The sequence below is a fragment of the Pleurodeles waltl genome, chromosome 1_1 (assembly GCF_031143425.1).
Source record: "Pleurodeles waltl isolate 20211129_DDA chromosome 1_1, aPleWal1.hap1.20221129, whole genome shotgun sequence".
Classification (NCBI taxonomy): domain Eukaryota; kingdom Metazoa; phylum Chordata; class Amphibia; order Caudata; family Salamandridae; genus Pleurodeles; species Pleurodeles waltl.
In genome coordinates, this window is record NC_090436.1 from 565,828,107 (window position 1) to 565,853,568 (window position 25,462).

A 25,462-nucleotide genomic window follows, 5' to 3' on the forward strand; every position below is an offset into this window, starting at 1 on the left:
TTAATACAGTCTGAAAATAAAAAGGAATTTGAAATTGGAAGCTAAAAATTAAATTAGTGTCCTTATCTTGATTTGTGGTAGCAGCACAAGTACAACAAATGTAATCTAGTATGGACGATTGGCGGTTTCAATTGAAGCAGCATCGACAAGAGCAGGAAAAAACAGAGCATGCGTTGCGAGCACAACAGGAAAAGCTGTATGATGGAATTTAGCATCCAGCTTCGTCTTTTAGAAATAAAACTACATTTTGAAAAGCTCCAACCTTCCCATTGAAATTTTAATTTCAATTTTTGAATTTGTTTACTTTGTGAATTAAATTAAATAAGTGATAGCTTGCGTATTTGTTTGATGCATACTTGTTTCTGTATTTTTGTGTAATGTTTTGAGGTTTAAACCTTAGAAACTGCTTAAGCAGAGGTCCCCAAGAAAACATAAAATCTAAAATTACATATATACCCTTCAGTGCTACTTCCCATATCTCCATTTGGTGCAGCTGATTAAGGGACCCACACATAGGCTGTTGAAGTACAGATGTAGGAGTCTTAGCAATTTTGAAATAGGAATGGAGCACATGTACCTGAGTCTGCAGAAGGCTGCGGCTACAGCAGGAGTCTGACGAGAGAAAAAATGGAGGAGACATAGCAAGAAGGTTGATTTCCTTAAATGTGTAATGTCATTCTTCCAAGGGATCATGACCTTGCGCTCTGATATGAATGTGGACATCATAGGATGAACCAGATGGAACTGAAGGGTTCAATGCAAATGACAGCCATAAACAAAATATAGTAGGCGAAAGTAATAAAATATACTTTTTTTAACCATTCTTTATTGATTTTTAATACATAACACAAGAACATGTAACAGGATACCTGCATACCAAGAAGTAGAAGCTGGTCTATTAAGTCTGAACAGACACATCTAAATGTCTGTCCATCATATGATCGCCTGAACCCAGAACATGCCTACCCTACAGCATAAGCTGCGGTGCATCGATTGTGGTGTACTCAACCCCTCGACTAGTGGCATATACATTTATAATTATTTCTGTCATCACTCGGACCTGGTCACTGCAATATTTAAAACAGACTTAATCTGTCCACCAATTTTCAGTCAATTTAAAAAATAGCATGTTCAACCAAGTTTCTGGAAAACGTGTGCTTCACACTTAGGTTGAGTAGTGTTGATTTTTGTATGCACTGTAGGTTGGCTGCCATTCAGGGAGAGGGGTGGAGTCCATTCCTCTTGCAATAGTGGATGACATTTGGAGAGAGACTGATAAAGTTGGGGTTGGGGCCCTGATTTTGATAGATCAGTTTACTTCAACACTGTTAGCCTGTGTGTCACGTCTGGAGGAAGCAGTCACCAGATGATGTGGCGTCAGAGGTATTTGAATGAACATTCGCAATCTATGGCACTGCATCCTTTTTACAATCTGCGATCTCATCGCTGGTGTCACCCACTCCAAAGTCAACCTTGCGTCTTATTGTATTTAAGATTTGTTCTCAACCTTTGGTGGAAAATATAAGGAGCCAAACTATGACATTGTACATTTATGGATGAAGGCGTGCAGGTCAGGCTGTAGCTGCAGATTTGCGTACATTGACTGATAAATGGCAGACATCTGTCTCAATCCTAACCCTAGTACAAAAGAGGTGAACATCTTTCTAGACAAAATTGATCAGACCACCTTTAGGTGATAGGACAGCCTGTGGTGGACAAGGGCCCAACTCCTATAACAATCATGAAAAGCTTTGAGTCAAACTGGATAATGAGTTTTGGTTAATGCTTCACAGTACAGCAGCAGTACAGACTTGAGAGATCCACCAGAGATATCTCAGAAGTATTTTCTGTTTTTGCCTTTCCCTTGAGAACCACGGAGCCTCACCATGAGTTGACGCTATTATTAGCCATCCAACTGTAGTTAAGCAGGTTCATTTCAGGCCTGCTCCAGTCATTGTCCCTTGGAAATATGTTACATCTGTTGGATTCCAGCCCATCAATGTGATCTCCACGAACAAGCGGTTTAGGACACTGGGGCTGTTATAACTGTTAGCTCATGTTCCCTTGTAAGGGGCCCTTTCATTCCTTAGTTTTCAAAGTCAATAAGCAGGAGAGATGTGTGAGGCAACTTGTCATGCCACTTCACATGTAGGAAAACATGCTTGGTGCCATTGAGTGAGGTTTAAAAGTTGCCATTTTTTAAGTTCCTGGACTTACCTCAGTAAGTCTTTGCTACATGTGCTCACTTTTAGGTTATACTAATGGCCAGTACCATGGATATTTTTATTTTTTTCTCTATGTTCTCTTAAGACTAGCAATAGTACAGTCTGTATCTGGTGGCATTCGGCCGAAGCAACCATACAATTTCAGAGGTAGAGTAGCGCCTCATTCTTTCTAGTGGCCTCCTGTTGCTGAAGTCTAATTCAAAGCCATGTTTGTCTTGCTATGTACTTTTCACAGCCACATACACCCCAACTCTCCCTTCCTGGTTGGTAGATTTCAGTGTTTTGTACAGCACTATGCCTTTAGTCCTCAGTGGGCGACTTGCCATCTAAACCATTATGCAAGAAGCAAGTAGGGTAGGCTGTTCCTTAACTTGACTGTGGCTTACGCATAGACGCTCCCGTCCCGTTTCGAGAGAAGCTTCTCACATCTTTTCACCTTTGCAAACTCGTTGAAAACTTTAATATTTTCAAGCCTTAACCATACCTCCCTATTCCACAGTTTTGCTTTCTCTGTTATGGCGATCTGGATGAATGGATGTTTTGAGCATATTTTTAAACAATGGTAATGGCAGCAATCGGATAAATGTCACAGTGACTTACAAATGCAGCAATGTATGCATCTCTCCTGCGGAAATCACGTATCAGTAGTAAACAGAGCCAAGTGAAGTTTTTCTTCTCTTACTGAGCTGTGCTGTTCTCGGTTAAATCCTATTTGGCTGGCAGGTTGAATGTCAAAATATGCAATATAATATGGTAAGAAACATATTGAGAAGTTAAATGCATATACATAACTTTAGATGTATTATTATATATATATATATAAATAATTATCAAAGTACATATATGTGGGGTAAAGTAAATTTATATATTCTTACCTTGTCAGTATTTTGGTCCTCAGTATTTTTCCCATGATACTATGGTAGAAATATATTTTGGAAACAATAAATAGGTAGAGCTTTACAACACTATAGAAAGGGACACTGTTGTTTGCCTCTTAATCCAGGTCAGACCAGATTCCCAATAATCCATGTCAAAGGAGCATTGCCAATGCCAATTCAAGTCCCTCATCAGTCACTAGTAACTTTAAGCCTTCAATAAGTGATCATACATGCCCTCTGTTACACATCCTTGCACTCACTCTTGTTTGGAGCCACTACATATCCACAGGAAAACACAGCTGGAAACTCAACAAGAAAAATAAATTCAAAGAATAAAAGTAGAAAAAAACAGAAAGCATGCCTCCGCCTAAACATGGCAAGTGTTTCCGTGCTATGAAAAATAAAATTAAACATAACAGCAGGTGGTTGTCTTCAATTTGTATTCTATAAACTGTATCACAGTTTTAAAGTTCCAACATGGCTGACATGTTTAGCAGCAGCACTTTGGACAACAACATTTCAAGAAGGCTGTCTGGTTTAGAAGCATAGACATGTGGGATACAGTGCACTACACATTAAATGGACAGCAAGTTAGCAGCCCAGCCGTACTGTCTGGTTTGCTGTAGTATGCTTTAAAAAACGCAAACAATAGAAAGGAGAAGAAAAGAAAGCAAAAGGGGAACTATGACAGGAGGAAACACATTCAGGCCCACTTTACTTAGTGTAGGCACAAAGCAACCAGGTATTCATGCATAGTGTTAGAAATATGTAAAAAAAATTACAGTTGGCAAAACAATATACAATCTCTCTTATGATGTCTTACCAAGGATTATCATAGTGCAAATCTTCTACTCTCATTATACGACTAAGGGGATCTTCAAAACAAAAGTCCATGCCTACTAAGGTAAACTTTGAGATTTGAGGAAGCAAAGTACTTGTCTACAGTTTTTAACAAAGTGTAGTAACAGTCCACCTTTAAATACCTATTGACCTTATCATATGCTTTTCACAGCAAAGATATTAAGCCTACTGGCTTTGTCATAACTTTTTATAGTAATCAGATCTGGCCTGTAGCCTTGATCATTGGCTTGTCACCAAACTATCTCAGTCCTACACACTCTTTTTTCACCCAGAAGCACACAACTTCTACCCACTCAAATTTTGTATTAAAGATACTCAACATTTCGGCAGAGCCAAAGCCTCTTTCTCACTTGAGTTTACAGTGTATCACATACGGTCTAACCCCAGCTGTGCTGTCAATCCAGTCCTAAAAAGTTAAATTAGAATACGTGAATTAAGGACCACTAATAATGAAGTAATTTAACATGAAAGAATATTAAACAGAATTAATTGCGGGGTGCAGCATCCTTGCATCCCCCCATCACTTGTTGCCTGTGTTTATAAATGATGGTGAGAGGCTTTTATGCTGAGTCACTTGCAATTTAAGATTGCTCGGCGTGATGAAGCTATAAGGAAACTGAAAGAGAGCACAAGTTGCTTTAAATCCCACACTATCACCACCACCCATATCTTTGATCACTTGGCCTATGCAGTTCGTCCCTCTGGACGATACCATTTTAGTGAGGTGAGACTGCTACTTCGTACATGAAGTAAGGTTCTGTGCTTGCTTCGACATGGGTATATGCAGTGTCGTTTTGGTTGTTCTGCTTCCTGAGCTACAGTAGGTGGCTATTTTAAATGTGTGGATCAATGGTTAGAAATACCTAGATGGCGAGATAAAGGAACGTTTTAATGTGGATGCTAGTAATGATAGCAGTAATAAATGTTCACGCAGCGCTTTACACCACATTTCTTCTGTTTCTAAATACTCACAAATAGCAGGTCATACTATCACTTAAGTTAGTAATACTTAGTATATATTATTACACACCTAAGGAACAGGAAGAAATGATTATATGTTGGATAGATTTGTAATCAAAGCAGTATAAGTTACATTAAAACACAATTTATAATACTACCAATTGCTTATTTAACCAAGGTGGAATGGTTACTAATAAAATGCAGCACATCACCTAAATAGTTGATTTTTTACAGTTCTGTTGCATTGATTGTAGGAGCCCTGGGCAAAAGGGCAGTTTGATATTTTGGTGCCCGCTTGCATTACATCAAAACAATTCTTTATACCACTTGTGCATTCTGGCGATAATCTGTACGTCTTGAGGGAGAGCTGTCATGAAGTGTCCTACATCGGCCTTAACCTAGCACCAGAACAGTTTAGAGGCACAGATCTATAAAAAAAATAAAAAAAAGTATTGATAAGACAGATCTAGCTTTTGAGACCTTTGGCTTTGTCCATGGTTTTTAGCCCTGCTCTACTGCATGGCTATATAAGAAAAAAAGCCTATGATCCAGCAGTTTTCTTTTTTTTTATTTGCAGAGTTGAGTTGGATTGGCATATAAAAAGAAAACATTTGCAAAACCGTGTTTTTAATGCAGATTGGGAGAAGCAGCATGAGGGAGCAGGGAGCAACATGAAGTGCACAGGTGGGGCACGGAATACCAGGGGTGGGGAGGAGAAGCAGCGTTGAGAGAGAAGGAGGGCATAGGTGGAGGGGAAGCAACACAGGGTGCAGGGAAAGAGAGGGACAGGAGGGAGAAAGCTGAAAAACACATACTTACATGGACTGCTTATCCATAAAGTGCTTCAAAAGCGAGCACTGGAATCTGAGATGGAAGGAATAAAAAACGGATGGTAAAGAAGCTATGCTCCATGGGTGGGATCAACAGAACCTTGACAAGAAGGGAGACAAATAAATAGCAGGAAAATGAGAGTGACAGGAATGCCAATCAATGGTAAGCAAATGAAGGGTCTCTATCCCCTGTATGTTCTTGGTAAGTCCACAATATGTATTTTAAAACCAGACAACTACGCTGTCTGGTAGATTCTATCTAAGAATCGAAAAAGAATGAGAATACCTGCAAAGTTATGACGCCGTGACTGCACACAATATGAAATGGCTAGTTACTGATCTTCCCCGGGTAAAACCCATGTTTCCACCCTGGCCTACAACTTATGTCTGCTAAAACTCTTTCATACTGGTGGAGTTTCTGCTGTCATAATTGGGATTTTGGGTCATAAAATAGTTAATGTCTAAAAGCTGAGTCTTTGATTTGGGGATTCCGATCTTAAATCCAAATTATGATTGCAAAATGTTTTGTGGATCCTGTCCATAATGCTGTTGACCATGTGTGCAATACTGGTTATCTAAAAACAAATATTCAATTATTCATCCGTTAAACTACGAACTACGCATAATAAAAAAAAAACAAGATATTCTCGGACATGCTATCTGCTGCATTATAACGAAATGTCATTCATCTTTCTGACATCATTTGTGGAGGGTTGGGCACAATTAAATCGCGATCACATGTAAAATAAATTCTTAAAATCCAGTACAGTGGTAATTTATCGCTGCCTGTCTGCAGCCAACTAGAGAGTATGTAATGATCAATGTTCAGCTGTGCTTGGTGAATAATATAGTTGTTTTCCTTCAGACAGCCAATGGTTGCTGGCATATATCTTATGATGTCTGTGAACACGGTCATACCGCCAGGGAAGAAAGGTGAGTGAAATCTCTTTTTAAAGAGCCATACAATTTTACCTTTGGCATTTCAACAGATGTGTGGGAAGCAAAATGACGTCAAGAGAATTGTATAGTTTTATGAAGCAACTGAGGAGAGCAGATGGGTCGGAGAGGAGGATAATTTGTAATGCGTGCCTGCGCGGTGGACTTTGTCCTAGCTGCGCATGCGCCGACATAATAACCGTGTCTTCCGGAGCCTAAAGCGTTACAGAGGCGATGGAGTGATGCCAGCTTCATACATTTTATATGTCAACACTGGGAATACTAGGTCACAACTGCGAACCGACGCAAGACAAGGGAAGGCCTTCTGTAGGTCTAGAAAATGAAGAGGACGAACACACGTCAATCCAGACCTTTGACGTCTTTTGGTGTGTTCTTTTTTCATTAGATTTACTGATTCTCTGCAAGGTCGATAAATTAAAGGGCCTGAATTTAGGTTATCATGTTTTAATGTTTGGCGTGTCTGCTAAGCAACTGTACAAAATAACTCATTAATGCCACAGTATGTAACTTATAATAAGGTCTTGACTATGGGCGTTCTGGTATAATTAGCCATCGTATTACTGTCAAAGCTTACACTTTGTTTTAACGTTGCAGACATATTAGCATATCAATAACACGATAAACCCATGTGGTGTTGGGTATACATGTCTAGGCGCCAGTTTATGCCCTCTCTACAAAAATGAGGCAAGGTTGTTTTTCAATTAAGGAATAACTATTTATTGATATTCATACCTTGTACAAGCAATTGTTTGTGTTTGTTGCTTGAATATGCCACTTTTATTAAATTTCTCGACAGTCGAACACGTTTGTTTGTTAAAGAGAACATCAGTTGGTAGATTATTATAGGTAGATCACATATGCGTGCAGTGTCTCCACGAGTCCATTTGTGTAGGCGTGTTTATGACGTATATCATAAATTAGTCAACACCTAACTTCTAGGCACTTAATTTCCATACACGTAGTGTATCTTTTTGGCGATGTACTATTGAGTAACGTACTTTTTTTCGAGGAATGTGGCTTAAACCTCTTGTTCTTCATCTCCCAAGAGAATGAAGATACTTTTCAACTAAACCAGCAGGCCAAGCAGGCAAGGCAGATAGATTCCTTCAGGAGTTACTTAGATACTGTGCCAAACAAAACAGAAGATTTATGAAAGCTGCATACATGGGCATTTTTGAGATCACTTGACATGAGGCTTCCTCCTCAGAGTATGAGTTGGCACCTGCGAGGTTGTACTCAGATGAGACAAACAGCCAAGAAGACGCAACTCAAAAGCAAAGAGTCTAGACAGCACACTCCAAAATAACTTATCATACGCCAAAACATCTCCCTTTTACTTTCTTGTGCAGAGCCTCTAAGTTTAACCCACCAGAGCCCCCAGCAGAAGAAAAACACCCTTAACCATTCAATTCTAAAATGTTTCCGCCAATGCTAGCCACTTTCCTAAAAAAACTAATTTTCAAGAATGGTAAAGTAAGCCTTAAAAGACTTGGATGAAAATGGGCAGTACCAGCTCCAGTGTATCATCTCACTTCAAAATGGGGGCAAGTCTAATTTACCTCAAATAATGGAGAATATGGCCGTACTGTGTTTGGAAACCATGCAGCTTGCAACCCACACATTGGGCAGTGTGGCACCAGTTTGGATTGATATTTACTCAGGCGGTAAGTACTCTTGGTGTAAGAATTCTACTTGTGCCAATCTGAATCTTGCATTTTGCATCTAGCATTCAGGCTATTACACCCCATCTCCCTCTACTAAACCCGTACCCCAGTTCAGCTTATTGAGCAATTTATGATTTCAGTTTTTTTTAATACAGCGAAGTTAGTTAAGTCATGTACCGTGACCAAGTCTGAGGACCGTTTATAGGCTTTAATAAAGAGTAATAGCAACCCATTCGTAATAGTCTATTGATTTCAACTTATGCCGTTCATGATAACTTAATGCAGTCTACTTCCTTTGTCATAACTTTTCATAATAAGCAGATGAGACCTGTGGCTTCCGACATAACTTTCCACAATGAACTAATGAAGCCTATGGCCTATATGTAGCTAATCAGGAAATCTAAGTGATCCAAAGTCCCCATTCCTCACAAAAATCAACAAAACCAGTATCTTACTGTTTCAGTGAGATCTCTGAAATAAGAGCAGCCCACCAAAATTTCATAACCTTCTGTCGACATGCTCAGTAAACATTTACATTCTGTAGTGCCATTCAGTAGACGAAGTAATGACGGTTTATTGCTCCAGTTACCTTGAACACTACTCCAGAGTTGGCATAAAGTTCCGTTTGGGAAAGGTAGGCATATCAACTGACATTGTTCAAACCATGACAGATTATCGAGTAAACTAGGATAAATCCATTATCTTCCTATTGCTATTGGCAGACCAAACAACTCCAATTTTATTGTATACGATTGTCAGACCGTGTTCAGGGAGGCCACAGGGCAAGCAGGTGCTACTGGCCCTAAGCTTTGAGGACTAGGGTAATTTGCCTTGGTATCCCTGGGTCCATCTTACTATGGCTTTGCATATGTGGCCAAGTAAAAGCCCTTCAAACACTTGGTTGTCTGTGGTAGCCATGATGAGCAGTCACAGTCTTCTCAGGGAAGTAGTGATGGGGTGCTTAAAGCTCAGAACTGAAAAATCCTCCCGCTACCCTCTCCTAAATCCAGGGCTGCATCTGTTATGACATGTTTTAGGCACAGGTACAGTGCTACTCATCTCTTTTACAGTTAATGTGCTCAATAATCAGTCTTAGTCCAAATATTCATGTCTCACCAAAGTGACCTCTTCAGAAGTGTCGTCACCCCTAGAACCCGCAGCATCCATCTGGTTCTCCCTTCTTCCTCTGAGAGGAGATGCACCAGGTCCGAGTGCTTCAGCCCTTGAGCCCACACTTCAGAAGCAGCACCGGAATCCACCACCCAGAGTCTATTCAGGCTGGCAGGCCCTAGAGTCATTAATGGTCTCTAGCTGGGTGCAGGCTTGCTTCTGGGCTTGGGGTGAGCCAGGTGATGACTTGCAGGGTCAGAGGTCATGGGGCCATGCATGCATTTCTTTGGCAGGAGCACAGCTCTGACTCCGCTCACGGCGAAGGAACAGCAGTGGGGACTGCATAGTTCCAGACAGTTAGCACATCAGCACAGTCTTCTGCGACCATAACTCCATGACTTAAAGCATCTTGGTTTGCTCAGGTAAAGGTTCAAGTTTACAGCAGAACTAGATGCTCAGGCACACTTCAGGACAGTGCCGCGGTGCAGGCCGCCTTGGGAGCCGGGCAGTACGCTCTCTCCCTTTCTCATCTCTCTGGATGGATGGACCCACAGCTCTGCGAACAGCTGATTCTGCATAACCTGGGAGGTCACATCCTCTGCAGGGTTGGTGAACTCCTTCCTCTTCTTCTCAAGCAGGACAGCCATCAGTCGCCTAAGAACAGGGAGGCAGCTCTTCCTTCCTAATCAGACTCCAGGTGATGTCTTCTCACGTTTTGGAGGCTGGCTTTCAAGCAGACAACAGCTCTAGTTCTAGAGCAGTCCTTGTAGTACTCCGTGAAGCACTCCCTTCCTTAATCAAAGAGATTGCGGACATGGAAAACAAGTGGGTCAGCAGCTCCACTTTTATAAAGTCAGTGCAAACAGGGGATTTTTGTAACTGCACTCTCAGAACCGGTTTGGGTTAGTTCTTAAACATTCCCTTTCCAGGGTATATTCTAAACCCAGTCTTTGTGTAGAGTGATGTCCTTGCAGCAAGGTTGCCTAGAGTTTGGAGCACCCACAACAGAAGCCCGAAGAAATGCAAGCATTCTGCACCTTACTCTCAACAGCCACTCTGAACAGTGATCAGGAAAGAAAGAAAAGGTTGGCCTCACCTAAATGACTTTTCACAATCTGAACAACAGGGAATGCAGTCCCACCCTCATCCCCACCATATACGAAATGGCAGTACTCAGAAAGACTAATCAGGAATGTCACTAATATGCATCCTTTGTCTGGGAAAATGCACACGAGTAAGTCAGGGGCTTCGAAAATGGAATCCTCAGGCCTTCATTACTCTGATTCGCAGACATACAATGCATGTACCATAGAGGCTGCACACATGCTTAACATGCATTAGGATGTTAGCACTAGGACACAGGTTAGTGCACAGAAATAGAATTTCACACTACATTGACATAGATAAGAAGGTCTTGTTAACACCTACTGATTTAAAGTACATTACCACTATGGTTCTACATGCCAAACCCTTGACAGGGACAGAAGTCCACTGTCAAGCAAACAAGGGAATGCTTGGTGTGTCCCTACAGGTCAAGGACAGATCCAGGACCTCACTCATGTCAAAGGATAGGTCTTTGCACACACACTTGATTAGTGTGTGCCTGAGGCTAAAATAAAAAACAAGGATACTAGAGACTTGACGTTTGGTGCACAGGGCAGAGAAACATAACTGAACACCATGCAGGGGGCATTCCCACCCCTGCAAAGTATTTTTGTAGCCACGTAGAGCTATTTGAAATCCCAACATTGTATATTATATACAAAAGTGTAAAGAAGTTAAAATATACCTGAACTTGGACAACTTGTGATGTAAAGAAACGTTGGAAACTGGATTATTTTTACACTGAAGGAGGGAGAGCCCACAGTCTTGAAATTAGTTGTGCCCAACTTCTCATCATGTCAGAGTGCCTAAAATAAAAAAAAGTTTTTTTTTTTTTTTTTAGCAGTCATGACCTTACCACTGATAGTTTGGTACATGCAGCAAGGCATTCCACAGACAAAATTGACTATAGTATATTTACTGCAACACCAAAATATTACAGATTCAAAAAGACATAAAGTTCTAAACTAGTTCAGTTAACAAAAGTAACATTTAAGACATCCAAAACAGGATATAGAAAGGAGGAGTCATAACAAAAATATTAATAGGAAAGATCCAAATTTAAAAATATCACTTTATTATATAAGGTGCAGATCCCCCTCTGCCTGGAATGACTCCTGGTGGCCTACCGCACTAGGAAACGCCCCCGCACCCATGGATCACGCACGCAATCTGGGCATCAATCTGGACTCTTCTCTATCCATGACCTGCCAAAGTCAATGCCGTCTCATTGTCGTGCTTCCACACCCTTCGACTCCTTTGAAAGATCTTCAAGTGGATCCCCACCGAGACGAGGAGGACAGTCACCCAATCACTCGACAGTCGCAAGCTGAACTACGGCAACGCACTCTATGCCAGCACCACCAAGAAGCTGCAATCAAGAATACAAAGAATCCAGAATGCAGCAGCTGGGCTCATCCTGGACATCCCCAACTTAGCCACATTTTCTCCTGCCTCAGGGACCTACACTGGTTCCCAGTCAACAAGCGCATCACCTTCAAACTTCTGTTACACACCTACAAGGCACTACACAACATAGGACTGGCCTACCTCAACCACCGCCCCACCTTCTACGTACCCAACAGAGAACTCTGTTCTTCCCAGCTCACCCTCGAAGCCATTCCCAAGATCCGAAAAAGCACAACATGAGGAAGATCCTTCTCCTATCTTGCAGCCCAGACATGGAACACACTACCTCTCAAACTCAGACAGAACGCATCACTGAACCAACTCAGGAAGGATCTCAAGATCTGACTATTCGATTAAGCAGCACGCCCGCAAACAGCGCCTTGAGACCCTACAGGTGATTAGCTGTGCTGTAGAAGTACTGATTGATTGACTGATTGATTGATTGACTGACCAGGCCTAGACGGGATGTCAGTCAAGGCCTAACTGTTTGTCCCAGTCAGAAGTTTTACTTTTGCACATTTTACTTTTACGAACTTATTTCTTTATTTATTTAACTTATGATGCGCCAACATGTTGTTAGTATGCTTTGCAAGTCAAAGAGAATGATGCAGGGAGAAGGAGCAATAAAGTTCAGCGAACAAAAAAAGTGCATGAATTGGAGATTACAGTGTAAGAGTGATCAGTGGTCTTGCCCCTAAAGGGAGAAGGACTTCGGTTTGGAAGTCAGAATCCAGCACTTCATAGGCCTGTAGCTGTCAGGAACAGAAGCTCTGCAGGATCCTGTATTTTGATTTGATGTTTCCACTAGATAACAATAAATCTTGCCTGCTGAGATTGTGTCAGCTTTGTGTAGTCTCACTCCTTGTCCTGTCCCCCATAGATGAAAAATGTTCAAGTCCAAACTTTCAGAATTTATGATAAAGGGTCTGTAACTTCTGCGTCGGTGCCCCTAATTTCACTAAATCTTCAGAATCAGCTGCTTGGAAAACATGCCACAGGTGAGTGTGAAGAGGGTTTCTCCCATCTCCTACAGACATTTTGCATCCTCTTATTGTTTTGAGTCAGCAAGAGATCAGCTTTTCAGATTACAAATAAGTAGATATCAAACACTTCTCAATCCTATTCCTATTCCAAACAAACATAAATTCTCCCTAGCAGACAGTCGTCTGATCCCTTCTTTGTCCAAGCAGCAGTCTGACTGGAGATTGGTGTGAACAGTATTTTATAATGTTTTGCAGTGATTTTCAGATTTTGATAAGCAAATCAAGCCAAAAGTCAGGCACATTCTACTCCTTCCTTTATCTCTGCTATGACCCAGTTCCTTGTCCCTGCCCTGACCTGTGGACAAAACAATCCCACAGGCTTTGTTCCCAACTTGGGTAAATTTCTCTTTCTCACCCTCATCTGGCTCCCAAAGACAACCTCCCGTAGCATATCTCGGATTAAAGCAAAGGGCCCTTGCTAACTGCTCATCTTCCTCTCTCTGAAACCCAAATAACGTTTTTCTGCAGACTCCGAGGCACAAATAAAAGGTACAACAGGATCAATCGATAAGATGGAATGACAAACAAATGTTTGCCTCCGGAGCTAAGTGAAGTACGATTGTCACGTATGAACTATGATTGTAATAAATATGCTAATTGGTATGTGTGTTATGTATGTGAACTATTCAAATATTTAATGGGGTTGCAGGCAAATGAAGATACTTTTCCTGTGAGGAAAATGGGAAAAATGTGGAAAGATGCGCAATTGAGGCATCATTTACTCATGCAGAATTTTGGACTTAGTATTTATTTTGTATAAGTAAGCTTTGTGCATTTAGGTGAATTGCCTGGATTATTCATTTAAATTGCTTCATACAAGCGGAAATTCTTCTTCAAAGGCAGCCTAACTTTACAGGAATAGATTTCTAACTTTTAAAATTGCACTGTGAGGCTTAGAAATATAGCTTGAATCATAAATGTAAACCTACCCAATCATACACACTGGTCTATGGAATTATTAGCTTTTAACTGGATAATGTCATTAAGAAGGATTCATGTAAAGTATTTGCCAGTTTTGGAAAGTGCCATGGTCTCTTTCATACCGCCTATTATAGACACCTTGATTTTACCTACTTTGTTCTGCACTCTTTATTAATCACATACTATTGTTAATGGTTGCATCTTGATGAGTGCTGACGTCCCAAAGCACCATGGAGTTTAAGGAAGTGTTTCACAAAGAGGACGCCTCTCAGTGAACAGTTGTGGCTTAGCTGTTCCTTCTGAAGCTTACTTCTTCCGGGAAAGGGTCGTGTTTTTATCAACAGTGGTTAACAGAAATATACACCTTTACCTGTTTACTGCCAGTGAAAGCAGACGCACTGCTGGGATATACATTCACATTAGAAATGTACCTATTACAGGATATGATCTAATTACCATCGAAAATAAGATCATCTCAGTGCTGCTTTTAGCCGCTAGTTAAAAATGCTGTCTCGATAGGATCACTAGGTGCTTAGGTAATGACGGGGGAATGTTTTTTCCACATAATTTTACAACTGTCCTTTAAATGCACACTTCTTTATCCCACTGATAGTATTTATACTTACTAATTATTTACTCGCAGTAATTTAGAGAAACAAGCATTGGCAATGCCAATAGCTCTCATCTATGCAATAGCTATTGGCTTTGCCACTATGTTTTAGCCCTGTCATGCACCAGCGTGGCTGCTGTTCAGCATGGCTATACCTTAGTGTGGTAAAAGGGAGTGGAGTGAAATGTTGTAAAGTGGGGTAGAGTGGAGTGTTATAGAGTAGAGTAGAGTCAATGAGTATTGTAAAATGGTGTAGTGTAGAGTTTACTGGCGTGGAGTGAAGTGGAGTGTCATGCAGTGGCATAGAGTACAGTGGTTTACAGTGTTGTGGAGGGAGTGGAGTGTCATAGAGTAGAAGGGCATAGAGTGGTGTAGAGTGGAGAGGCATTGAGTGTCATGGAGTGGTGTAGAGCAGCGTGGAGTGGCATAGGGGGTGTTCCATAGAGTGGAGTAGATTATTGTAAAGTGGCATAGAGTGTAGTAGATAGTCATAGAGTGGAAGGGGATAGAGTGGAGTGCAGTGTCTTAGGGTTGAGTGGCATGGAGCAGCAGAGTGAAGTGCCATAGAGTGGAGTGGTACAGTGTAGGTTGCAGTGGTGTATAGTGGAGTGACAGAGAGTTGAATAGGGTAGTGTAGAGGTCAGTGGCGTAGAGTAGATTTTTTCTGAGTAGAATGAAGTGTCGCACAGTGCAGTAGTGCAGAGTAGATTGGCACAGAGTGCAGTGGTGCATAGTAGAGTGGTGTGGGGTAGAGTGTATTGGCATAGATTGGAGCGGTGTCGAGTGATGTGGCGTTTAGTGATGCAGAATAGAGTGCAGTGACGCAGTGTGGATTGGTACAGAGTAGATTGAAGTGGGGTAAAGTGAAGTATGCATGGTATGGTAGCGCACTGCCATTACAGACAACACATCTTCAATTGAAATGACCATTAGATTTCCATAGACATACAGTTTTACTGCTAAAAGTATACAGAGCACAAACAATAATGTGTGCAGTGTTATCACCTCGTTTATTGATTTGTTTTGATCATATTAAATTTTTTAATTCCAGCATACTTCAGAATTACCAAAAATGTGCTTCACTTGTGCTTTCCATATTCTGAAATATCTGCAGTTTATTTACAGACATTTAAATTTTGTTTGTTTTCTGCTTGAAAAAAATAACATTGTACAGCAGACCCCACAGTCAGCATTATAGTCACTTAAATCCTCTCACTTTAAAGTTAGAGAAAGCAAAGTAAATACCTAGAAGACAGAGCCTGACATTTGACCTCTGTCTTTGAATGCACAGCAAATGTCACAAGATAAGAACAAGATTTAAAGGCCTGTTTACAGATATTAAGTACTGGTGGAGGAATAGAGTAAAGGGGTGTACTCAAGGTGGACAGACTAAAACAAATAAAGCTAGCAAACAGAAAGCGAGCAAATGTGAGTTATAAATCATACCAAGGGTAAGCAATGGGGAGAATACATTCCCAGGGAAGCTTTCTGAATGTCCCAAAGATGTCGTTAGCAAACCAGACAGCTACACTGTCTGGTGGGCTTCGACCTTAACAAGAGTCACATTCTTGAATGCTAATAGACAAGGCATTATGCTTTATTCTCCAGGAATGTTACTCTTAGTAAATTACTGCAGGTTGTGTTTCCTCGCAAGTAAGACTTTTTGTGTTTGGAAAGAGAATGATCTAAATAGTTGATGGAGAGAGTAAAATGTTGACTTGAGTTCCAGTCAGACAAGTGCACATGTTAGTGCCTTTAGCACACTACTAAATTCAGGGATTTGTTTCAACATCCATCTAACATTATGGCAATACCACACTTAATTTTAATGTCACGAATGTGAATAAAATCAACCCCTCCTAACTATCATCCTTGGTAACTTTGCTTACGTTGAAACATTTTTATCATGAACTTCCCAAGTGTATGTCGGTATTTCACTTTAACAACTTGTTTTTCTTTTTTTTTTTAGTTTGTTACTAAGGGCCATATGTACAAACACTTTTTCCCATAGACACAGAATGGGTAAAAACCTTTGCTACATCTGGCCCTAAGTGTGAAAACTGTTAAATGATTACCCGGATCCTTTTTTTATTTCTTCACTATTACAATCATTTAAAAATTATCTTTCATTTTTACAGTTACAAATTCAGATATTGCCTGCGCATACAAGAGGCATCCAATGTACCCATTCGCCTATAGAGTCCACACTCACCATTTAGGTAAGAATGATTTGTCTTCTGTTACTATAATGCCTTATCTTGATACCCCATAATTAAGAATGATTTAGTTTCGTTTTCTCAAGAAACCTCATTTTATACCGACTTCTGCATGTTCTTAAAAGCATCCTTCCTTTTGTAAAGCATGGAGAACATTGGAAGACACTGGTTTTGCCCATAGGAATGCCAGTCTCCTTTATTATTTCCTCTCTCCTTCTTTTCTAAGCTATTTATTGATTGTACCTTTTCTTTATTTTTTATGTAGTACAACGTGTGTGGTTTTCTCTTCTTGATCTGCTTCATATTCTCTTCCATGCAATCAGGTCTCGCCTAAACTGCATTATTTCTGTTATTTAATTCACGCATCTCAAAAGTTACTATGTGTGTCTTTTAGGCTGTCGTTGTGCAGAGTTTGCATTAAAAACATCTAAAACCCATGTTTGTAGTTTCATCCTCTTTTCTTACAAAAGTATTTGTTATTGCAGGAAAGGTTGTAAGTGGGTACAGAATTCGAGATGGCGAATGGACATTAATTGGTAGACAAAGTCCACAGCTTCCACAGGTAACATATCCCTATATATTAGTATTTAATGTAACTAAATTGATTAAATGTCATAACATTAATACTTTGCTAGATTTTATTTTAGTATTATTTGGTAGTATCTATCCAAGGGAGTTATGAAGTCAGAATGTTATTTTTGAATGTGAAGGCACAGCGGACATGGACAGAAGCCACTCAGAGCATTGTGTCGATCCTCTACTTTATCCTAAGATTTTACCCTGGCTTGATCTGAAGACATGGAGCATCGTCGGGCGGTTTGACTTGCAGATGTGCCAACAGTTAAAATGACTCAGCTGGCTGCTTTAGTGTAAATCAAGTGTATGTATCAGAATTAGGCAGCCATCTTCGATCTTAACTCTGCATGGATCAATAAAACACTAGACCTCAACAGCTTGAACACAAAACAATCATCCTTCCTGTTGAAAAGATTACAGGATAAAGAGAAGGGCAGCTCATGTGATGGTCCTTCTCGGTGTATTGAGTGTGCTACCTCAGTCTGCTCGTATCTACATAAATCATATAAACAGTTATTGGATATCAATACCCCATGTTTTAGCACATGGAAAAGTAACTACCAAATTACAGAGTTTCTACATTTCTCATAATTTTGACTTAATTGTGTTCACTTCAGCCCTACTTTAAGAACCCCCTACCCAATTAACTAAACTACATACCTCTGAAAAATCCGCTTACATTAAAAACCATAACCAACACCTCAAGATTAGTTGGTGATTCAAAGTAATATTTCACGCTTGGTGGATTGCATAATTTGCCATATTGTGCTCTGTTTTTGCTTATCTCAACATGAGAACCAACGTGTCCCATTTCCACTACACCTTGCCCTGTTTTTATCCCACCTAGGATGCCACCCATGGTCCCAGTGACCTAGGAGATGGCAGGTTAAATAAGAGACCCCTCCCTTGTCAGTCAGGATACTTCTGCCATCGCCTTCGACGTTCTGTCTTCATATGCTTGCCATTAAGAATCTATATGAAGGAATCATCATGGTCCATCCGAACAACCAGAACCGCCTGGCATTCACAGTAACCTTTGAGCTCCTCCAAAGTGTAAAGCATCCATAACTGAAATCATAACACACTTCAAGCAATCAACACAGTCTCCCCAAGACTAAACGCCTCCCAAAACCCAGCCAGTACTGTCACTTCCCACTGCACCACCAAACTTGGACACATAGACACTCAGTTGAAAATCTTTGCTGCTTCTAACCAGCAGAAAGTTCTGAACCCATATGTAAAGACTGGCATTTTTATCATTCTCTGAGCCATGAACAATACACTAGATGCTTACTACCTTTTTATCCAAGCCCAGCTGCTGTATAGTCAGCCTAACCAGGAAAAGGTTTGAAGAAGGGTCCACTACTTAATGTTGAGATTTACTCCCAGCCAACCCCCCCAAACCCTGCCCCCCACCTCTAGGTACTAAATCATCCAATGAATAGAGAGGGGATAGACAATCCGTGCCACTGATTTCGCTTGCACTGTCATCCATGAGACTAGCTGCTCCTCATCTGAATACACACTTGCTCACCTGCTCGTCAATCCCACTGCTTTCTTGCAGCAGCAGTAGTCTGCTCCCTGCCACCCCACCAAGGCCACAATCCAAATTTCATAGAAGAATTCCTAAACTGATACACCACTTTTTGACTAAAGTCAGAAAAATTGTGATTATGAGCAACTTCTAAATATGGGTGAACAGTAAAACCCATGAAAGACCTCACCGAAATCATGCAAGCAGTTGAATTCCAACATTTAGTTAGCAGCCCAACACACAATGCTGGGCATATACTTCACCTACAATCTCGACACCTCGGATCCAGCAGCACAGTTACAGCATAGCTAACGTCTCCTTCATCTACCCTAACCTGGCCACCTTTACTTGCACACCAATTACCTCAAGTTCTAATACCACTTCCATCCCCTGACACCTTTATGGATACTTAGAAAATGCCCTACCTATTTAATTCAATGGATATTAAAGTTAAAACAATTCCATCTGACACTACAACCTTAATGAATAGACTACTCAACCATAGAGACCCCTTCCCCTTTCAATCTCAAAAACCCAAATAAGACTATAAAGAAATCAACAGGTGGATTATTGCAGACGTTACTGAACTGAAGTGTGTCAATCGAAACCTAGAAATCTGCTTGTGCAAATATAAGTCCAAAGAGGACGAAATCCACTGCAAATCAAAAGGGAAAAGCTACCACAGGAAAATTAAGAGAAACAAAAAGTCTTCTCTCTCGTTGTAATTCAATAGGAGGAGAAATAAAATACGTTTTTAACATATACCACAAGTTGACCGACTGTGACACTTTGAAGAGCAAAACAAGCTGTACTGTAGGAGGGCTTCTGTGTCAGGAAACTTTGTGTATCCTGTCAGAGAGTTGAAAGGCGGGTGTGGCTAATCCTGTAGTTTTCCTATGTGAAATATCAACAACAGGAGAGTGAGAGGAAAGTGGGCTCACTCCACCTCTCAAATATATCAGAACAGTTGCAAAGAGGAAGTCTGCTGCTTATATCCTGTGCCAACCATTGGTCAGGTGAAGCGAGGACTCCTATTTAGTTTTTAGGAGAACCTTCACCCACTGACATCAGTTACTGGCATGCTTCATTATAGGGTTCCCATCTGAGATGCCTAGTGCATCTGGGTGTACTACCAGCAGGGCAGGCTGTTGATGCTTAGGGATCTTAATGGTTAAAATTGCCTTAGGGTTTCCCTACCCCAAGAGGGCCACTTTTATTCCTGGGAGCCTTAGGCAAGGTTAACATCAAGAATCTATGTGGGCAAGAGTGTTATGATCGCTCCCATATGTGGTCTACATGTTTCAACTAAAGTCTCTGCTGCCTTTATGGGTCAAATGGGTTTCTTCAGGACCATGTGATCCCTAATCTCCTGTGGCTATTCTCTATTGGTGCGCACATCAACAGCTTGCTCTGCTGTAAATCTGGCATACCTGCAACCGACTTAGTGATTCTTCTCAGGCTGTTCTTCTGCCTCAGTGACTTCAGAAAGTTTGCTGCACTCATCCGACCTATCACTGCCTGTCACTTGCAGTCCGATGTATACTTCCAGGGAAGTTGGGGGTGGGGCTCACCCCAGGCCTGATGCAACTGCACCTCCTCCTGCCTGTCCCGCTTGCTCAATGGCAGTATGCAGCCATCTTGACATTCCATTTACCTGCCCGCTGGTGCCTCTGTAGTTACACACTTTGACAGTTCTTATTACTGTGTATTGAGCAACGGATGTGTTATACTAGAAAGGCGAGTGCTGATACATCTGTCCACATTAGAACAACACTGAACATGGGGGCATACATATTTGTGCTATATTCAATTATTATTATTCCAAATTTCAATTGATGTGACCATCCATAGACTCGTCTTCTAATTTATGTGTGCCCTTCTGCTTAATCTTATTTTACAGGCTAAAAGAAGCTCCAATTGCAGCAATTGCAATCCGAGCATAAGTAAATCGGTGTTTGTGTAAAAAAAAAAAACAGTGAGAAGAAAATTAAACAAGCATTTACAATGCAACGGGTCTCGCGTTTGCTCATGTTAGAGCTGATCGCGTTGTAAACTCCTAACCCGACTTTTCACCTATCGGGCAAAAGTGCATTTATGTACATAACCCGAAAAAGTGAAATTAACTATGTAAAGCGCTCGACTTCTGCCAAGCGAGATCGCGCTCGTAAATTAGAAAAAAAGAAGTCCACGAGCCCGATAGAAAACAGCGAGCCTCGCATGTTTTCTGTACTTGGTCGCTGCGCTCGAGGAGGGCTAGCCACCGGAAAAGGCATGACGTACGCGTACCTTCGACTAATGAAAGCAAGCAGATTTTATTAGGCAAGCCCACGAACCAATAAAAAACACTGACGTGAAGTTGACAGGGCTCCGAGCACTTTTCTAAATACTAAAGCGTCTCGCTGCGATACGCATGCGCGAGCGCATGCAACGCAGGCTCGACCCTAAAAACACATGAAAATGTCCCTGCTTTCTGCGGACCTACTTCAAAATGTGCATGACTTAAAATTACAAGTGTGTGCACCTCTCCTGTCTTTCTCTGCGGTGATGAACAGTCTTACTTTCTTACATTTGAAACATTACTTCGGCCCAAAGCGTTCAGTTGGGTGTTAGCATTTGTCCATCTTTTTGACAAAAAATACACCTCTTCAACCCTTTCGGATATCGGTGCATTTTATGAGGCAGAACAGCATTTATTGGGTAGACGTAGTTCTTTTGGTTTACATTTTATTCTAATGATAAAATATTGTCACTAGAAAAATCAAGCTAATCCTCCATGTAATAACTGTTTCTGGTAAATAATTGTTATTAATTACACATTTCTGTCGATGGTTGTGCTGCAAATAAGCATATCATTAAGCCGGGTTCTTGTTGTTAGGACCGTGTCTTAGTGCATTTCACAATAGAAATGAGTGCACTGCACACGTATAACAGCCACAGCAGTATTCAGACAGGTAGGGAGTCTGGTTAATACCATTGGAGACTCCTGTGCATCAGTGCCATTTTGGAATGCCACACAGGCATAACGTGGCACTGAACAGCCACGGCGAGGAAAGGCTGCCGAAGGTCTAAGGAGAGGCAATGTTTGGGTGGTTTGGGACAGAGGCGTTTAAAGTCATGGGCTAAGTGGGTTCTGGCCCAGGGACCCGACCTTTCAGGAGGCCCCTTGGTAGTGCCAGTTCAGCTCTGCAGAGAATCTTGCCCTGATGACCTTCAATGATTCTTAAACAGATGGTTGTCCTTTCATTTATTTTTAATGTGGATGATGTATGGGAATCTGTTACAGACATTTTGCAGAAAACTTGTGTTTGTTTCATGCAACATCCACAAAAAAGTTTCTTTTAGATCAAAACAGGATCTCACATATAAGAAATAGGAGGGTGTCACAAACATTATTTGTAGTAGTACTGGTGAGCTGCTGCTGTGGCACAATATTGAAAACATACTATCCCTGGGTACTGTCAGTAACCTGACCAAAGAGGGCATGGAAGAGCTGAAATTGGATCAGAAATTCAAGGCTGCACCGAACAGAGGTCCCCAAAATACGTGTGGCCCATGGCCCCCAAAATCCTTAAGATGACCCTGGTTTGGGCTTTCAGTTCTTTTGCGCGGGATGCTGAGTGGTCGCACAGTAGCCCTCCTGGTGTGTTTTTACGTCATTAGAGGCCGTAGAAGGCCTGTCAACTGCTCGGAGAGAAGGCGACTGACTGTCGCCTACAACACCGCAGCTTTACTTGTACGGGGTTGCAGGGAATGACCGAAGACTCCCAGCGAGTTCGGGCTGTTGGATTTGTTCAGCTAAAGCCACGGCGTAGGCCCCACCCTAGTTGTGCGCTTGTAAAAGACTGACAGTCTTTCAGCAGCTCCCGACGCCGAATGTAGCAGCCAATCCCTTAAGTGCTTCACTTGAAGCCCCGCCTTTCACAGAGCTCTCAGTTGTGGCCTTTTTGAAAAAGAGCGCTTCATAAATACGAACACAAATTAACCGCTTCATTGGTTTGTGGACACAAGACATTGCTTTAGATGCTGTAAAGGGAGCACCACAGTTGTCACTGCTTTTCGTTTGCTCATTACGTGTGGTTGCTTTTTATGAAGCGTTTCAAGCAAAATACATATTTTCTCAAAAAGGTTGGATTCATGATAACGAATCAAGACTTATACTTCGGTAATCGCTGGAAGCTACTGCGCAGTGTTACTGGCGCGTGCTCATTACGTTTCTAATAGCTGCCGCGCGCTCTACAGCCCCAGAAAAGGATTTTCATCATAATGTAGCTCAGAGGTGTCTGCAGTAGAGTGATAATGTTCGGATGTAATCATTCCTTTCCTCCAGCGCCCATCATGATGTTCAAAACTTCCACCTTTTTGTTCCGTCGCCATGGAGATATCGCTATCTGAAAGTATTTCATTTAACTTTTTTGAAAATAATGTTTGCTGCAATACCTGCCTGGTGGGAGGGAGTGGACAGGATCAGCGGAGAGAGAGAAAAAACACGATTACATCAGGCGCCACCACACACTTCAAAGGTGTCTGTTGATCAGCTGACTTCCGCAACTCTGAGATCAAGGGAAGGTTCTTAGGAGTTCACTTCCTTGCAAAGTCAGCCGGCTTAATAAAAATGAAGATGAAACCCACATTTTTATTGGAAACTGTACATGGAATTAACAACTGATGTTATGAAAATCTGGAAGTTCTTCCCTACCCCCTCTCTGATTCCTTTCGAGAGTCTTGACTTGAACTGTTTTACTTCAGTTCAGCCTCACCCTGTCTCATTTCTTTCTGGGGTTTGATTTGAGCCCTGTTAATTTGAGTTCAGCCACGCCCTGCCTGATTTCTTTCTGGAGTCTTGACCTGTACTGTATTACTTGAAGTCTGCCACGACCTGTTTAATTTCTTTCTATGGTTCTGAATTGAGCCGTATTACTTGAATTCAGCCACCCCATGCATGGTTTCTTCCTGCGGTCTTGAGCTGAACCATATTCCTTGAGTTCAGCCACTCCCTGACAGATTTATTTCTGGGGTCCATTTGTGTTTGAGGTGAGACCTGTTGATTGAGTTGAACCACATCACTGGTTAACAAAAACTGATCTGGGTCAGGCGAAAAGTGTAATCTAGTATTTATGTCATCAGATATAGCAACAAAAATTCTGATTTCTGCTTCAGATTTCCTAGTTTCCTTCACCAGACTTGAGCTGACAATTTGACTGAGCGTTTGGCAATGACTTTTGAATTTAGGGAGTGCGTGGATGTAGGGTGTGCTGACCAAAGCACTGCACACATCCCGCAAATAGAAAGTGGTGTCATACTCCAAGCTGTGGTGAAGTTCATGCATTGGGGTTCCATCATATCCTTCACAGTGCTGTTATCAAGTACTGAACGTTTACAGAATTTTTATAGATTGTTTAGTTTCATTGATAGTAATAACAGAAAAACACCAATGCACACTTCTTGCCTTCTCAACACATTCCATGCTATAGCACTGGGAGACCCCGGGTTAGTCTGGCCTTTTGCTTGCTACCCTCCAGCTCTAACTTCCCATAGTGAATTTTGAATTCTGTTTCTTTGCCACTCACCACCTACATATTATAGCTCATACAGTATGTGGGCTATGTCTTCTGTTCTGCTTTAGGCCCACGACTCACTCCATACCCCTTGAAAACCCACAGCATCTCAAAAAGTCCACACAGGGAATCCCTTAGTAGGCCCTCACTGGTTCCCTGCCCTATTTTTCTGCTGGCATACTCCTTGATGAGGCTTCCCTCAGCTCCCAACTGCCTGCAGAGGTGATGCCTCAGTGAAGTCCCTGCTCATTCATGTGCCATACAAACACATCTGTGCTAATATGTCTTCCATACTGTGCCGGCCACAGTGTGCTATGTATGGACAGCTCATTCCCCCTGCCTGGCACAGAAGGAATATCATACATATTTTAGTCTAAAGCAAAGTATTCCACTCTTCATTAATTCCCTGTTAGACCCTTGAATTATTACACGTGCTGTATCCCCTCATATCTTGACCTATCACCAGTTTCTCTCTTCATCAGAGGACCATTCACAGCTTCTTAAAATTAGCAACAAGTATGCCCATCCTAAAAAGGTCTTCTCTGTACACCACCCTACCTGGAAGCTACAGACTCGTAGGTTAACCAATCATGATAAAAGTCATTGAAAACATAGTAGTAAACTATGCTTTTAAAAACTGAATGTCATTAACACTTTTTAGTCTTATTTAATGTCAGACCAAAGTACAGAATTGGTTTCATGTAAGTACCCCATTACACCATGGACCACTACATTGGAGGCTTTACATTCTCTCCCAACAATTTTTTGTTGTAAAGGCATTCCTGGTAAAGGCATGCATGATTGGCATGCGTGGTTCCAGCTTGCGACTCCCCCACCGAACCCCCCACCTCTAAAACAATGGTACCCCAACCCCCACCCCTAAAAACAATTCTACCACTACCCCAACCCCTATAATTGTAAACTACCCCCGCCCCTAAAACTACAGTGACCCTCCACCCCCCAAAAAATTAAAAATACCTGACCCCCCCACTCCTGTCCCTAACACTACCC

General features: G+C 41.5%; 1 protein-coding gene across 15 annotated transcripts in view; it reads left to right on the top strand.

Moving 5' to 3' along the window:
* PAM (peptidylglycine alpha-amidating monooxygenase) overlaps positions 1-25,462 on the top strand; it is a 1,007,326-nt gene that overhangs the window by 683,062 nt on the left and 298,802 nt on the right. For all 15 annotated transcript variants that reach the window (XM_069226162.1, XM_069226060.1, XM_069226139.1 and 12 more), the window contains 3 exons: positions 6,620-6,687; positions 16,709-16,789; positions 17,272-17,348. In XM_069226162.1, coding sequence (XP_069082263.1) covers positions 6,620-6,687; positions 16,709-16,789; positions 17,272-17,348 — 226 coding nt within the window. The remainder of the gene's footprint in view (positions 1-6,619; positions 6,688-16,708; positions 16,790-17,271; positions 17,349-25,462) is intronic.